General features: G+C 41.3%; 2 protein-coding genes across 14 annotated transcripts in view; one reads left to right on the plus strand and one right to left on the minus strand.

Annotated features, from left to right (window-relative positions):
- prg4b (proteoglycan 4b) overlaps positions 1–4,867 on the minus strand; it is a 10,606-nt gene extending 5,739 nt beyond the window's left edge. For all 12 annotated transcript variants that reach the window (XM_079583841.1, XM_079583840.1, XM_079583834.1 and 9 more), the window contains exons 1-3: positions 4,664–4,867; positions 4,248–4,364; positions 4,030–4,152 (exon numbers count right to left, since the gene is read on the minus strand). In XM_079583841.1, the coding sequence (XP_079439967.1) occupies positions 4,030–4,152; positions 4,248–4,364; positions 4,664–4,727 (304 nt within the window). In that variant the 5' untranslated portion in view covers positions 4,728–4,867. The remainder of the gene's footprint in view (positions 1–4,029; positions 4,153–4,247; positions 4,365–4,663) is intronic.
- A 3,363-nt stretch (positions 4,868–8,230) lies between these two features.
- On the plus strand, positions 8,231–17,656 carry scyl3 (SCY1-like, kinase-like 3). Of its 2 annotated transcripts, none has more exons than XM_079638920.1 (14): positions 8,231–8,613; positions 9,973–10,166; positions 10,269–10,454; positions 10,571–10,684; positions 13,230–13,286; positions 13,401–13,503; positions 13,966–14,077; positions 14,333–14,410; positions 14,487–14,626; positions 14,710–14,897; positions 15,008–15,179; positions 15,613–15,783; positions 15,939–16,678; positions 16,777–17,656. In XM_079638920.1, the coding sequence occupies exons 2-14, from the start codon at positions 10,002–10,004 to the stop codon at positions 16,831–16,833; spliced, it is 2,283 nt and encodes a 760-aa protein (XP_079495046.1). In that variant the 5' UTR covers positions 8,231–8,613; positions 9,973–10,001; the 3' UTR covers positions 16,834–17,656. The 2 variants fall into 2 exon arrangements, with proteins under 2 accessions (XP_079495046.1, XP_079495045.1); XM_079638919.1 differs by lacking the exon at positions 8,231–8,613 and adding an exon at positions 9,245–9,505 and having other exon boundaries at positions 16,777–17,651.
- Positions 17,657–17,887: the final 231 nt, after the last annotated feature.

The following is a 17,887-nucleotide window of genomic DNA, read 5'->3' on the forward strand; positions in this document are numbered from 1 at the left end:
CTATGTCTCTACTGTGGAGCTTCTGGACATTATCGTGTCGAATGTCCCGTCCGTCCCAGACGTTCGGCGGTGAGTGCAGTAAATCTACCATTTCCAGTGCTTAACCTAAAGCAAACTCTGGTGATTATAACATATCTGAAACACTCTATTCCAGCGAAAGCTCTGATTGACTCCGGCGCGGCAGGGAACTTCATCTCAGCTTCACTACTCAACCGTTTACAAACCCACCGACGACGATTAAATCAACCACTGAGTATACACTCTATCCTAGGAAAACCCCTCTGTAAGAGAAGTATTCAGCACTGCAGTCCCGAATTACAACTTTCCATCGGTTGTCTACATCAAGAGAAATGCTCTTTACTGGTACTGGAGGGCTCTACAGCAGATATCGTCCTCGGACGTCCGTGGCTTAATCAACACTCGCCTGACATCTGCTGGACATCTGGAGAAGTACGTCGTTGGAGTGATCACTGTAAAACGCATTGTCTACGTCCTGTCAAGAAACAATCCTCTGCTTCCATATCAGCTATCTCTGCAGTCCTGGGTTCAACCTCCGTCGAGAGTCCTGTCACAGATTCTTCTCACCAGATCCCTCCTGAATACCAGGCGTTCCAGGACGTGTTTAGTAAGCAGCTCGCCACCACTCTTCCACCTCACCGGCCATGGGACTGCGCAATTGACCTACTGCCTGGGGCCACTCTACCGCATGGGAAAATTTACCCGTTGTCCATCCCGGAGCAGAAGGCCATGGAGGAGTATGTGGATGAAGCCTTACGCCAAGGATACATTCGACCATCTACGTCCCCTGCCGCCTCAAGCTTCTTCTTCGTCGGGAAAAAGGACGGAGGACTTCGGCCATGTATTGATTACCGCATCCTTAATGCTTCTACCGTCAAGTTCAGATACCCATTGCCCTTGGTACCTTCGGCTCTGGAACAGCTACGTTCAGCTCGGATCTTCACCAAACTCGATTTGAGAAGTGCGTACAACCTGGTTCGTGTACGTGAGGGCAATGAGTGGAAGACTGCCTTTATCACCCCTGCTGGCCACTATGAATATCGGGTCATGCCTTTCGGTCTGTCGAATAGTCCAGCAGTCTTCCAAGGCTTCATGAACGAGATCTTCCGAGATATGCTCCATCGGTTTGTGGTCATCTACATCGATGACATCCTAATCTACTCCAATCTCGATGAACATGTTCTACAGGTGAAGCAAGTCCTTCAACGTCTCCGTGAGTACCAACTGTACCTGAAGTTAGAAAAATGCGAGTTCCATCAAGAATCCATGCACTTCCTAGGATACGTGATTCGTCCAGACGGCATCTCTATGGATCAAAATAAAGTGGAAGCGGTGATCAACTGGCCTAAACCCCAGACCCTAAAAGAGCTACAACGTTTTTTTGGCTTTGCCAACTTTTATCGCCGGTTCATCCGGGACTACAGTAAGATCTGCGCTCCAGTAACATCCATGGTGAAGAAGGGTACCAAACAGTTAACCTGGTCTGCTGAAGCTTCCGAGGCCTTTGAGGGTCTGAAGAAAGCCTTCTGTTCTGCTCCTACACTGAGTCATCCCAATCCTGATCTCCCGTTCTTAGTAGAAGTGGACGCATCCACCAACGGAGTTGGAGCTGTTCTATCGCAGCGGCAGGGGACCCCTCCACGACTCCATCCATGCGCCTTCTTCTCTCGTAAGATGTCCCCGGCGGAGCAGAATTATGATGTCGGTAATCGAGAACTCCTGGCCATTAAATTAGCTTTAGAGAAATGGAGACACTGGTTGGAGGGAGCCAACCATCCATTTCAAGTGATCACAGACCACCGCAACCTTGAGTATCTCCGGGAGGCCAAAAGATTAAATCCTCGTCAGGCTCGGTGGGCTCTCTTTTTCACACGCTTTAACTTCACTGTTACATACCGCCCGGGCTCCAAAAATCTCAAAGCAGACGTTCTATCACGCCTCTATTAATCTGAAACCTCCACTGAGATTAACAAAACTATACTCCCTCCAGCCATAATTGCCAGTCCCATCCAGTGGAACATCAACGAACTCATAGCCGATGCCACCATTGCCGAACCTGCTCCGCCGGGAGGTCCTGAGGGGAAGGTTTTCGTACCTACCAACCTCCGCCTCCCCCTCATGGACTCACTGCACACCTCTCCGGGCTCTGGACACCCAGGTAGCCAACAAACCCTCTCACTTCTCCAACAGCGCTACTGGTGTCCCGGCATGGTCCAGGATACCTCCCGATACGTGCAAGGATGCACAGCTTGTGCTATGGCCAAGGTACCTCGACGTCTCCCAGAAGGAAAGCTTATGCCTCTACCAATTCCGAACAGACCCTGGTCCCATCTGGCCGTGGATTTCATTACCGATCTGCCATCATCCAACTCCAAGACCTGCATTCTAGTGGTCGTTGACAGATTTTCCAAATCCTGTAAATTGATATCCCTCTCCGGACTTCCCACAGCCTTCAAGACAACAGAGATGTTATTCACCGAGATTTTCCGCCACTTCGGAATCCCAGAGGATATAGTATCAGATCGAGGACCGCAGTTCATATCAAGAGTCTGGAAGTCGTTCTTCAAGCTTCTGGGAGTATCGGTCAGCCTGACGTCGGGGTACCATCCTCAATCTAACGGCCAAGCGGAGCGTAAGATCCAGGAGATCGGGAGGTACCTGAGGACCTATTGCCATGAAGCACAGGACTGCTGGAACCAGTATCTCCCATGGGCAGAGTATGCCCAGAACTCTCTACGCCAAACATCCACAGGCTTGACGCCGTTCCAGTGCGTTCTGGGATACCAGCCACCTCTGTTCCCTTGGACAGGCGAACCATCGGACGTCCCAGCGGTCCAGCACTGGTTCACCGAGAGTGAGAGGGTCTGGGACTCAGCCCATGTCCATCTTCAGGGGGCAGTACGGAGGTTTCAACAACAGGCTGAAGTACATCGAAGAGCTACACCCCATTACACTCCAGACCAGCTGGTGTGGCTCTCCACCAGGGATATCAGCCTCCGACTGCCCTCCTGTAAGCTCAGTCCCAGGTTCATAGGTCCATTTGCGGTGCTGAGGCAGGTCAATGAAGTCACGTATCGACTCGCCCTACCCCGTCACTACCGGATTGCACCCACCTTCCATGTTTCCCTGTTAAAACCTTACACTGCACCTCTCTCTACACCTTCCACAGAAGCTGAAGCTGGTGAAGTTCCCCCTCCTCCTCCGGTGGACCCCGCAGACGAAGCAGTATACCAGGTCCGCACCATCTTGGATTCCCGACGACGGGGGGGTCAGCTGCAGTACCTCGTGGATTGGGAGGGGTTCGGACCTGAGGAACGCTGTTGGGTCCATCGTGACGACATCTCGGACCCCACGCTCCTCCAGGACTTCCACCGTGACCACCCGGATCGCCCAGCTCCCCGTCCACGGGGTCGCCCTCGTCATCGGGTTCTACGGCCCTCAGGAGCTGGCCGTGGAGGGGGGGGGGGTACTGTCACGGATTCACCCAACGACACACCCCAACCAGCTTCAACCCAACACACCTGGTCCCGATCGCAATCACCGGAGTTCTGAGTTACTACACCTGCACCTCATCACTTCATTCACCACACCAGCTCTGCATATAAACCCCAGTCAGCCTACAGCTCATTGTCAGGTCTCGTCGTTTGACGCCAGTGACTCCCCGGTTCCTAACACTTCTGTCTGGTTCCAGGATACCCTTCGCAAGTATTATACTTCTACACTAACCTCTCTGTGTGTGTATTCCAAGCAGTATTATACTGTTTGTATATATAAATATTTCACAATATTTACTGTATTTTTGATCAAATAAATGCAGTCTTGGTGAGCATAAGAGACTTTTTTAGAAAAAACATTTAAAACAAACTTTCCAATCATAATCTATTGTAATATTAGGTATATTGTTTGCAATCAGTGCATGTTAGTCCCATCAAAATATACAATAAGTATTGATTGTTGAAAATGTATTTACATGTTGGGAGCATTATCAATTCATTTAGTTGAATGTTTTACCTTCCATCAAGCACATGCTCTCATAATCAGAGCAGCACTGATTGTATGGGACACAGTCGATATCACAGTGACATGGATTGCCTCTATTAAAAGGCTCCCCGCAGCGTCCTTTGCATGAGTCCTCTGTGATCAAAAATAATAGCAAAGCAATCTCACAGTGTTAATGACATTCACACCAAATGCTACACAAAAACTGATGAAGTTAATATGAACCTTACTTGTAGTACACAAGTCTAGAAAGTCTGCACAGCACTCATTCAGGCCCAGACACTCATAGTCACACTGGCAGAGGCTTCCTCTGTAGTACCCTTCTCCACAACGATCCCCACAGCTATCTGGACAGAGTTTGTTTTAAAAAAAAATGCAGAATTTAACTAAGAACTATGTTGAGCAACATATCTGTACATTTAGACACAGAGACAAACACAACGAGAGATGAGTTAATTATTTACAGTGTCAACAGAAATGACTGCATCACTACCCTGAGAGAAAAACAGCTCACTGTTATATTTACAGAATAAAATATGGCGATAGATAGATAGATAGATAGATAGATAGATAGATAGATAGATAGATAGATAGATAGATAGATAGATAGATAGATAGATAGATAGATGTAGTTCTGTTGACTTACTTGGATTTGAAAAGCTCGTGGAGGCACATGCAAAGAGCAGCAGTAAGGACAGATATGTGGCCATCTTAGTTGTTTGCTGGAGTCATCACAGTCATCTAGAGTAGACCTCTGTTTTTTCACCTGCAGTGATCTTCACTTTTATATAGAGGCAGAATGCGTTGGTGTTCCCGTCTGTCCAATTATACAGTCAGTGCTGAATTAGTAATCGTCTAGTTTTCAAGGGTGCGGTGATTCACAAAGACAAACAGACTTTGTGAAAACAGACCCCCCACCCACACACACCCCCCCTTACGGTGTGCGCCTGCCCGAAAACATTTACAAAGTTCTCTGCCTGGGTGACATCACAGGCTATTCAGATTTCAAAGTTCCAGTTGATGATAATTTTTTTTTGCCAAAACATTTACATCAGCAATTACAATGCAATTACATCAGAAGTAAATGTAATTTAATTAATAATAATTAAAAGTAATACATTACTTTTCTTTTTCAAGGGAAAGGTAATTACAGTAATTAATTACTTAGTTATGCATTAGGCCTACTACACCCAACACTGTTTGGAACCAAATTTTGTTCTGCAGTTATTAATAAATGTATAATATCTTTACTTTTGTTTCCTTTGTATATTTTTCTTTTATATAAAAAACGTTTGGTTGTTTGTTTACATTGTGTATATAAATATACATATAAAAGTCTCCCTGTGGTGAAAATCAAGCTTTTAATGTTGTTTGTTTTTAATGTCTATGTGGTGTTTTTGTGCTTTAAAGCAACACTAAATAATATTTTTTACAAAAAAATGTTTCCAAAATCGTTTCAGTGGTTCATCAAGTCGTAACAGGGTGAAAGGCACTTCTATAAGAGCTGGTAAGTCCCGCCCCCTCCGCTAACCCCGCTGGACCTCAAAGTTGAAAAACCGTCAATGCAAGTGAATGGGAGAAAATAATAATTTTCTGGTCCCGTTTGAATTGTGCCATGAATTTGAACATATGTTGACTGTGAATTTTTTATATAATCTTTCGTGTGAAAAATGCTACAATTTAGCGGGTAGAAGTTTGATACGGGTAGACTTTGTGTGAGAGCACTTTGTGGACTACAACTCTTCGCTGCTTTCGGCGCGTTTGAAACGTCAACACCACTAGCTCACGGCTCTAGCTCACGGATCCCGCTAGACATGGCTGTGTCTTTGGTGCACTTCACCGCCTTCTTTCAGGGAGAGGACAAAATCGTTGAGGTTGGCGAAAACCACGGGCAAGTCAACTTTATGGGGTGACGTCACATAGGCGACATGTAGTCTTTCTCGTTATGTCTTTTCCACAACTGCTAGCCGACGAATCATACCATATACTGTCAAACTTGTAACATGAAAGATTATATAAAAAATTCACAGACAACATATGTTCACATTCATGGCACAATTCAAACGGGACCAGAAAATAATAATTTTCTCCCATTCACTTGCATTGACGGTTTTTCAACTTTGAGGTCCAGCGGGGTTTTACGGAGGGGGCGGGACTTACCACAAGTTTGCCAGATCAGGTCGCGTTTCTGTAGTTCGAATGAGACATAAGACAACTACAACTTTGACTTGCTTTACGTCAAGCGTTACAATAGTCATTATTTAGTTTTTCTTCGTTTCTGATGTCGCAATACATCATACTTTCATGAAATTATGCAACATACTCTACCTTGTCTGTGGACATCGATCATTCCAAAGCCGGTGCTGGATAAACAGCGAGCGTGCGTGCGACAGTAGGCTGTGGTATGCTAAATTATTTACGACAGCGGTAATGGACAATTCCGCTTCCAACCTGTAGGGCGACAGAAGAGGAAAAGTTATTTAGTGTTGCTTTTGTCACAAGACAAACCATGTGCCAATTCATACCATTGCTGAGTATTTTCTCCTTAAAGGCCCCCTGAAAAAAAAAAAAAGAAGAAGTTTTTTTTAGCTTTTAGTATGAATGTTAGCCTTAAGGATCAGTTCACTTTCAAAAAATGTTTGCTGATAATTTACTCACCCCGATGTCATCCAAGATGTCCATGTCTTTCTTTCTTCAGTCGAAGATAAATTTTGGTTTTTGAGGAAAACATTCCAGGATTTTTCTACACAGAATGGACTTCAATGGCAACCATCTATCCCAATGTTCAAAAGAAGGTTCAACTGTCCGTCTCAATGCAGCTTCATGATCCCTGTCGAGAAATAAGGGTCTTATCTAAAAAAAATTAAATGTATATACTTTTTAACCACAATTGTTCATCTTGTGCTGGTCTGCGACGCGCCACGTATTACGTCATCACGTTGGAAAGGTCACGAAAAAATAAAATAATAATAATAAAAAAAGATATCGGACGTTTTTGAAGTTGGAAGAGAAAATGAGATGGAGTCTTTCGCCCTTCCCTACTTTTTTGAGCCGGAGTACACAGACAAATAACTTAGATAGATGACGTGAACGTGACCTTTCCAACGTGATTACGTAATGCGTGGCGCGTCGCAGACCAGCACAAGATGAACAATTGTGGTTAAAAAAGCAAATAAATTATTATTATTTTTTTTTTAGAAAATGACAGATTCACACTAATGACTGCCATTGAAGTCCATTCTGTGTAGAAAAAGCCTGGAATGTTTTCCTCAAACACCTTAATTTCTTTAAGAGTTGTAAGGTTGGAAATAATCCAAGATTATTTCAATGCAATAAAGACACTTTCTTTTCATTAAGACATTTCCAGCATAGCAGTGATTGGGACAATGGAGGAAATTGTGATGGTCTGATTGGTCAGTTTGAATGTCTCACACCTGGGTGATGGGGACACGGTGGGGGGAGAAATGACAAAACTGGAGGGCAAAGGTTCTTCACTCTCTTGTCTTTGGATGCCAAGCTGGGGAGAGGGCTCTCTCCCTCTCGCTCTCTCTCTTTCTCTCTCTCTTTCTCTCCCTCTCTCTCTCTTTCTCTCTCTCTCTCTCTCTCTCTCTCTCTCTCTCTCTCTCTCTCTCTCAGGTAACATTTATGCTGGTTACAGATGGTTTAAATTCTCATTACATCATGTTGTAACTATTTAAGTGTAAACATAACCTTATTGTACATTGAACTTTTATTTAATTCATGGAGTCAGATTAAAACGAGATAATTGCATATGAGAACCTGTGTCTTATTTAACCAAAATTCCTTTAAAACGCTGGAGAGACTTGAACACGCGTTTCCTTACCGGCTATTTGGAAACCGGAAGTTGGGCCGAATAGCCGGCTCTTACAGAGTGAAGAAAGAAAGACATGGATATCTTGGATGACATTGGGGTGAGTAAATGATCAGCAATTTTTTTTTGAAAATGAACTAATCCTTTAAGGTTATTAATAAGCTGGTGTGTTCCAAAACAATTACAAAATTCTAATTTAGAAGATATAAGCATTCAAAACGTACAGTCTCTCACTTCCGCTAAAATGGATCACAGATTTTTATGACATCACCGTGGACTTCAGCTTCTCATCACAGCTTCTGTCCAATCAAATGCTCTCTAGAATCTAAAGCATCCTGCCCCCTATGCTATAAATACCACCTGGCCAAAGCCACCGGCTTTGACACATCACGGAGCAATATGGGATGGAGATGTGTGTTCGGTTACTCAAACGCTCAAGTTTTATTCTATTTCCCAACTGTACAATTGTAACGGACATAAAATGGCTAGAATTTATCGCTTCAATGGTGCTCTATTGGCTATTTGAAAAGGGGGAGGAGCCATTCAATATGTCCCACCCATAGAGTTCCCACCTTAGCTTCCTGTTTCAATGGAAATTACATCAAAGCATCATAAACCTGCATGTTCCAAGGCACTTCAGTGGGCCTTTAAAACTCCAGTGAACAAAAGACAGTCTCAAAAAAAAAATCGCTGGTGGTTCTGGCGTCACAAACTGTAACCAATCATGTCAACGTGTGATCGACAACAAGTGGATCTCTGAGCTGGTGAGTAGGCCTAAGTGGAGGCTGGGCTAATTTGTATACTCAAAGGACCGCGTATAGCCCACTAAATGAGGCAAGGGTGTAGTTTTACATTCAAGCTATTTACAGTTAACTGGTCCCATTGACTTCCATAGTAGGAAAAAAAATACTATAGAAGTCAATGGGACCAGTTAACTGGTTACCGACATTCTTCAAAATATCTTCCTTTGTGTTCAGTGGAAGAAAGAAATTCATACAGGTTTGGAACAAATTGAGGGTGAGTATGACATAATTAAAAACTATCCCTTTAAGGCTATTTTTCAAGGGAAAAAAGTTTTGTCATTTTGGTGATGAAAGATGCGTTTTAAGGGATACAAATATGGACAACAGGGGGACTTTTAGTAATTAATGTCCAGTTTGGTCAACCTGCGTTATCTCACACCACCGACGGGTAAACCATTGACTATATTTCGGTGGATACCAATCGACTAAATATATACATAGCACTTTAAAACACCTTCACGTGCAAGCGTGTGAAGCAAAAACAACATTATATATGAATCATATTCCGGAAACGCTGAGCTAAAAAAAGCTATCTTAAAAAGATTTATTCCCCTTTCGTTGCTGAGAGACCCCTGTACAGCAAGATGGTTTCGTCCAAATCTATAACAGGAAGAGCCGGTGTTTACCGTTTGCGAACAGGAAGTTGTGCATCGTGCCAAAATCGATGCAGTCTGTCAAATCAATCGATTTGTTGCGGAGAAAATGAATTTAAAGTGTTTGTCCGCTGCGCAAAGACTTGGTCGAGGTTAATGGAAAACGAACGCTGAGAGATTTTGCAATAATGGTGCATACTGGAAAGGAAAACTGGTTTTCCTAGGCAATTCGCTTCCTGTGAGGTGACACCGCCATACAGGTAGTCTACTCCGGTACAGCTGTCATGAATAGGGTATAGATCGTTACACAAAAATAAACACTTCTCCTGAATACCGAGTGACAATTAAAATGCGAACCGATTCTAATATGTGACGTTAAGAGCTTGTCCAGTGTGATTCTGTCAGTGTTGATGCAGTAAAAATGCTCTGTAATGAACTCCTGACATGACATGTTGTTCGTAAAACTTACCATATGCCAAGCATTACTGTGATCACTTAGTCTGAATGTTATTTCCGGATTGTCATTGAAAGACAGATGAGCTTTGAATAAGGATGGTAACGAACATTCTGCTACTTTCTGACATGTGGCATACTCTTTATTGCACGTCAGTCACTACTGTTTCATTGGTTAGTGGTGTTTCAATTAGGATATTGTCATTAGCATACATACGAAGGAGCATTTTGTCTTTTGTAGTACAGGTATTCATCATGTTTTTTTCCCTGACAGTGAGATAGGCAGACTCTCTCAGTATAAGGATGGGTGCTGAGAGCAGTGCCCTGCCAAGCTGTGTGCTGGAAGAACCGCTGATGACCCTGCCGTCTGGTCTTACCATGTACTCCGCCCTCCTCCAGGATGGCAAGCCCGCCTCCGTCTTTGTGCATAAGCAAGACGATGAAGATAAAGTCAATAAAGCTGCCAAGGTATATATAATACAGCCTACCTCTAAATCACTCAGCTATTTCAGTTACGAACATATGTACATTGAAATGAATTAACCTGAGATAGTGCATCTTCCTTTGCAGCACTTGAAGACATTAAGGCATCCATGTCTTCTTCGCTTCCTGTCATGCTCAGTGCAGGGTCACGGTATACATTTAGTGACAGAGCCAGTTGAACCATTAAAACGGCTGCTTGACAATCTTACTCCGGAGGAGATCTGCGCAGGCCTCTACGACCTGCTACAAGCGCTAGTTTTTCTACATGACAGGGTAAGAGTCCATTTACATTTAATAAATGTTTAGTTTTTTTAATCCAGACATTTAGTTGAGCAATGACATAGTATACACACTTTGTTCTAGCTAAATCATTCCTTTTTGTCTCTTAGGGCAAATCAAGTCACAACAATGTGTGCATATCCTCAGTGTTTGTCAGTGAAGATGGCCATTGGAAGCTTGGGGGGATGGAAACAGTCTGCAAGTTTTCAGAGGCAACACCAGAGGTGACATCCGTTACTAATTTATGCCTTACACATACTTTAAAGGTACACTATGTAACTTTTGGCCCTCTCGCGGTAAAAAAACAACAACAACCATACTGCCGCACTAAGGCAAAAGGTCGTAACTTAGATTTTTGGCGGAAATTAGTTATTGTAATTTTTAGGACAATAAACACAAGTTGTATCATATAGACAAACATCAAGTTTCAATTCGATTGTTTTTTGGGGGGAATAAGATGATGTTTTTGGCGTAACTTCAAAAAGCCAAGGGGAAACTGTGGTAGGTTACATAACGTCAGTTACGGCTTTATGCCTTCGTTTCTCGCTGCTCCTGAACACTCTAATGAAGTTACGGCACGCTGCCTTGTTCTGACAGACCATCAAAGTATTGCCGCGCGTGGGTTACGGGGTTATGAAGTAGCAATTAAACAACAACTTATCCAGTAGGATATTTTAATCCACAGCCCGTAATACAAGACTACTTGTACAACTGAAATAAAATATGCTTCTCGTGTGTGTGTGTGTGTGTGTGTGTGTGTGTGTGTGTGTGTGTGTGTGTGTGTGTGTGTGTGTGTGTGTGTGTGTGTGTGTGTGTGCGATCATACAGTGGAAACATAAAAACATACTTTTCATTTTGTTCATACAGGACATTATTCAAACTGCAAAGAGTTTACTTATATTTGTGTACACTCACAATAAAACACAACATTGTGCATTGTTTTTAATTTGTTTATTTTTAAGTTACACATTCTACATTGGTAGTATTATTTTATAGAGAAATTAATTATTTATAATTCAGATGAGAATGAAGTTAGTGTTAATTAAAATTAAGGAAAACAAATATATTGATCTGAAATATAGCAAATTAATTTTAAATTCATTCAGGTACAATTACCAAACATATAAAGGTCTTTTTTTGTCTTTTTATTAATTAAATTAATAAACAAATTATATACTATTGTCAATGCACTACAAATAAACTGGTTCTATGTCTTTACTTTATTGATAAAACTTATTTAAGTTATCATAACATTGTGCTATATAATAGAATAGTTAAGATCTTTTGCCTTGGTATGACCGATTGTCATTTTGTGGGCAATGCTGAGGCAGAATACAGTAACTTCCGAAAAAGGGTCAACGGTCAAATTTGAGTTCAACATTTTTTGTAGGATAGGTTAATACAGGTATACACTGCAAAATGTGACAATTACAATATTACACCTATAACTCAATTGTCAGGACATTAAAGGACAAGTTCGGTATTTTACACTTAAAGCCCTGTTTACAGATCGTATCTGATGAAATAGAACGGTTAAGATTAAAATTTGGACACATGCTGCTGTCGCGAGAATTTTAGGTTTGTTTAGCTTTTGTGGACCTATTTTGCCAAACGTGTCACACCCGTGATTCTTCCGTTGAGAGCTTGAATAATAGACACTCCAGCGGCGGAGTAATACCGCACCTCACACAGCACATTCAATACAAGTCATGGAGTTGGACAAAAACTACGATAAAACCTGTTGGAATGCATCTTTTTCAGCGATTTTTTTTGGAACCGTATCAGTGAACACCCCTGACCACTCGGTGAGTTTCACGTCTTTGTAAACGAAAGTTTAATGTGTTTTAGGAATGAATCTTCCAGTGAACATAGACAACCATTGTGGGGGTGAGGGGGGAAAGCGATATAAACCTAAAATTCTCGCGACAGCAGCATCTGTCCAAAGTTTAATCTTAACCGTTCTATTTCATCAGATACGATCTGTAAACAGGGCTTTAAGTGTAAAATACCGAACTTGTCCTTTAAGATAACTTTAAAGTCATTTTTCTCAGTTTCACACTCTGGTGAGTTAAGGTCTTTTGCCTTAGTAAGCCAGCATAATAATCCAGTAATGAAACAAGTATTTATGAGCGAGTCACGGAATCATTCATTCAAACTGATTAAAAAAAAAATAATTCAGTAAAAATTAAACATTTTAAATAGACTGCAATTAACATTTAGTCAGAACCTCTAGTAAAATACATGTTATTTTGCTTAGTTGTGTTAGTGATCTCTGTTTGAACATCGTGAAAAACATTCCTCAGAGGTTTGAGATTTAGTGTGCTCCATGTCAACCGTTTTTGCTCGTTGTGACAACTAAGCTATGCCATTTCCACATAAGTCAAAGTAGCTAGAGCAACTTCTCTATTTATGTATATGACGAGTTACACACGGGAGAGTGACACAAGTAGCAATTTCGAAATTCGGGGGAAAAAACACATATAACAGGCTTAACATAGTGAATCAGGGTAGGACAAAAACATGTTTTAGAAAAAGGATTGGTGGTGTATTGACTTAAATTTTGTTCATTTTAAACAAAACGGTTACATAGTGCACCACCAGGGTCTCAATGTCTCTTAAATGTCATGGCTTTGTTAAAAATAGTTAAATATTTTTAATACCAAAATATATATATTAAGTTATAATAATATATAGATTTATTTGATAGATATTATATTATATTATAAAGTTGATTACTCTAACTCTTTGTATGTGTGACTTCCTCTCCAGTTTCTCAGAAGTATCCAGAATGTAAGGGAAAATGGTGCCATTCCTCCCGAGGAAACGGTAGGTACCATATATACCAATTCACAAGGCCTGGGACAAATTACAGGCCGACGATGACAGCCCTGATCATTCTGACTAAGTAATATAATAATGTGTTGTTGTTGTTTTTTTTAGCTTGAAGGATTCAAGATTCTTCCCGACAAGCATGCCCACTCCCGAGACGCTTTTTCATTCGGGGTGATGGTGGAGGCTTTTCTTCCACTCCTTACGGGACACGGTTAGTAACGCTCTTAATTCAACAGACGCGTGTAAAGCAGGCTCGGTGTGTCTAGGATTCATCCTGTTGTGGCAGTTGCTAAGCCCTTACTGCTCAGACATTGTGACATATTTGTAAATGGACTGACAGCTGCGATCAAAACTATTTTACACGTCAGAGGCTCTTTAAAGACAGGTTTTCCATTCAGAGCGGGTTATAATGTTTTCATGTTCAAAGAACAAAATGATCCACATGAGCAATGTAATAGTGATGCAACATTTTGGCTTCTATGCTGATTTTTGGAGCAGAGGCTCACTGAAAACATATGCGTGGCTGTCTGTGCTATCTTTTTTTCTTTTAGTGAGTCTCACACTAAATAGTTTTTCCATTCCCGCTTTCTTGCGTGTTTTTATTTATTTTTCCATGTCTGCGCCCCATCTTTGTAATCTCCATGTGGTCCTCCACCCAAACTTTCTGTCTCAGTCTCAGATGATTTGTTGGAGAGTCTAAAGAACATGCTGCAGGCCAGCCTATTGACCCCTGACCCCATGTCTCGCCCATCTCTCAGCATTTTGCTGACTCACACTTTCTTCAGGTTTGCTTTTGAAAACTTCTATTCGTGGTAAAGTGTCTTTTGAAATGAACTGAAAATTCAGCTTTGCCATAACTTGAATAAATTACACTTTTTAAATTGTAGTAATTTCACTATTTGACTGTTTTTGCGGTATTTTTTTGATCAGACTAATATAATTTAGTTTGCCTATAAAAAGTTAATTTCCCTAAATTGTAATATACCGTACTGATTATTAAGATGATGAAATGATTTAAATACATAACCTATCTCTTATAGAAATGACTTCTTAGATATCATGAATTTTCTGAAGAGTTTGACCCTGAAAAATGAGGAGGAGAAGAATGAATTCTTCAAGTAAGCTTTCCTCTCAAATACATCATTTTATTAGGATGATGACATGATGTGCTTAAATAACTGTGTGCTTCTGCAGGTTTCTCTTGGACCGAGTTCAGAACCTCCCAGAGATGTTAATTGCTACACGTCTGGCGCCTAAACTGCTCAATTCTTTAGTGTTTGCTGAGCCCATGGCTGTGAAAAGCTTTCTTCCTCGCCTCCTACGGCCCAAGCAAGGTAAAAGCAGTCGGTAAACTTTTAGGAGATGCTTACCTGCACTCTTCATTAGTCTCAGTGGTGATCTGTTTTCTGATGTACAGACTCGAGTGTGAGCGCTGGAGAGGAGTGTCTTCTGTCTTTGTCTTTGTATCGGAGATACGTGGTTCCTCAGCTCCTCAAGCTCTATAGGATGAACGAGGAACACGTCAGGATTGTGCTTCTCTCCCACATTCACATCTATGCAGAGTTCTTTCCTCATGAAGAACTCAAAAAACAGATTCTTCCTCAGGTACTTTGAGAATGTTTGTGCTTGTATCAACAGCTTAGTACTACTGTATACTTGTTTAGATAAATTCATAATGTTTGATTGTTTGTTATTTCCCACACTTTATCATGCAGGTTTTGCTGGGAATGAGGGATACAAATGACTCACTCGTCGCTCTGACACTACAGAGCTTGGCTGTGCTTGTCCCGTTGCTGGGTGCCCAAGTGGTTGTTGGTGGGGAGAGGACAAAAGTTTTTAAACGGACTACGCCAAACTTCCCCAAGTCCACAGAGGTCACCCCAGAGAGTAAGTATCCTGTACCTGGAATCTCATTTATCAGTAAAAGTCTTCTTAATGGCTAATGTATTTATAAATCAAATTCAGGTGCTCAGGTATGAAACACTTTTGATGGTACTACTAACATTATTTTCAGGCCACTGGAGGACGCTGCTGCATCAAATTTTACAAAACGATCTGTTTTTCTTTCCCTAAAAGAGCAGCTGAATGCACCACACTTTAAAACAAAAGAATAGAGATTAATCACATTGATTATAAACCGATAAAGACATTTTTAATGTAAAAAAGAAAAAGTATACTCATCTAACTTTTTCCTCTGCAGCATCGCCTGTGCACACTTTAAAAAATGTTTTTAGATTAATCCCATTGATTATGAACAGATAAAGACATTTTTAATGTAAAAAAAAAAACGTATACACTCATCTAACTTTTTCCTCTGCAGCATCGCCTGTGCATATTGTTGGGCCATTGCATCCCTATATCTCACAACCACCAAAAGTTCTGAATGTGTTCCCTAAGGGCTCAGAGGACAAAAAGGTTGTTTTAGAAAATATGTACTCCTTCCAAGCAACTGAAAAAAACACTACCCAGCGCACCATTGCAGAGAGAGCAGGTATGCCACAACTGACACTTACAGTTCTGAACTGCTTTTCTCAAGCAATAATTTGTACATTTGAAAAGAAAAGCTACATTTATCTTTGATTAAATGTATTTGTCACTACTTGGTGTTTGAATGTGCAACCCTTCTAAAACAAGTGGTCTCTCCAGCATTAAGCAGCGAGATGTCATTCCCTTTGAATGGGTACAAAATTGGCAGACCGGCTGTGGACAGCATGAAAAGTAATGGAGCGGTGAGATCTGATGAAGACTGGCCTAACTGGAGTGACACAGAGGAGGCAGAGAAAGACAAGAGCCAATCAGGCCAGATCAGCATTCGGTCGGCAGACATCTCAGATCAGAGCAACTCTGCTATGCCAGCTGACAATGAGGATGAGAGCAAGGAACCCTGGGATGATTTCGAGGACTCAGAAGTGACGTCAGGACCTTCCACTGCTTTACCAGTCTTTGTACCAAAGACATCAACAAAAAGCAGTGCGTCATCTCCTCCGAAGCAATCAAAAGCACTCAAACTGAACCCTAGTGTTAAAAGTGTTCCAGATCATAACCATACCTCATCATGGGACACCAGCTGGGACCAGGGAACTGACACCCTCAAACCCAGCAAAACAAGCTTGGCATCCGTGCCCAAGCCAAAAAGCACAATCAAAAGCCCTGAAGCTGGAAGTCTCGGGGAGGAGTTCACAATTGCAGTGAAGAAGAAGCCAGGGAAAGATCCAGAACTAGACTTCTTTGCAGACATGGTCCCAGATATAAAGCTGTCTTCCTCATCTTTTCTGCTCCCTGTGGAGAGCTCGGCTTGTGAACCCATCACGGGACACACAACATCAGACCCATCGATAGATAGACTAAGCCTCACTGGCAAGTTTGCTGCAGCCGACTTGACTGAAGTAAGTTCAGCTGTGCGAGCAAGCATTTATTTTTATAACTACAGTATGACGGTGAATAACATTGAAGCGTGCGCTGAACTTCTGTTTTGTTTTCACAGACGGAGGCAGAAGGTTGGGATGATGACCTCAACTGGGAAGATGAGAACGCATGGTGATCAGCTTGGTCCTTTACACAAAGCCATATGACAGAGATTCCCATACAAAAACAGTTACATATTCCATCATGACATTGCCACTAAAGACCAACCTAGACCACAACTTGACATAAAAATGTAATAATTAAGAACTAGAATTTAAGAGAGTAGTGTCTATTTTCAGATTCCCCCACCCAGTCCAATATTATAATCACTCTACTGTCACCATAGAAATTGTTTGGCTACTGAAAAAGATTCTGTGCCGTTTAGTTTTTTCAAGATAGCATGACGGATCTAAATATGCCAAATTCTATTAGGAATCTTTCAGTTATGTTGCATAGAAAAGGGGTACATAACTTGAAAATACATCTACTTCTAATGTTGGTTTTATTTGTGCCATACAGCTTTCTTTTTTTATGTTCGATGAGCCTTAGAGGACAGACAGCCTCAACTTGAGAAAAAAATGCATACTCTAACTTGTTCACTAGATTTGGGTGAGAGCCTGACATAATTTATTTGTATTATCAGCTGCTGATTAAATAAAATGGTTTTATGGTATTTGACCACCTTTGATTCCTTTCGACATGTACAGATTTGTTTTACATTGACTATGACATTTAAAACAAATAAAATATCTGCCACTGACTTGAGGTTAAAGTTGACACTACACTGACAGACACCAACCAAAGCCAGCAGACATATTTGTTGGATGTCAGAGCAGTGTTAGCTCAGTGGTTGGTATTTGTTTTCAGTGAACACATTGAACATGTTCAATCTGTGTTTGTCGGGTTATGGAATGTCTGGGCACTATGGTATGATTTTTATGGTATCAACAAAATTATTTAATCTGGCGATTGTTGGTGTCTGTGCAGAGTGAACTAGCATTTATAATGATTTACAATTCAAAATTGCAGCCATGATGTCATTGTAATTTTTAAATTCTGAATTGCAATGTCTCATTTATTGCATTTACTTCCCATATCTATTTAAAGTCATTTATTTTGTAAATGCATATAGATCTTATTGTGAACAATTCATCCATGTTTTTTAATTACCTCATAACTAATTTAGTTTA

The sequence above is a fragment of the Phoxinus phoxinus genome (genome assembly GCF_949152265.1).
Source record: "Phoxinus phoxinus genome assembly, chromosome: 16".
In the NCBI taxonomy this organism is placed as follows: Eukaryota; Metazoa; Chordata; class Actinopteri; order Cypriniformes; family Leuciscidae; genus Phoxinus; species Phoxinus phoxinus.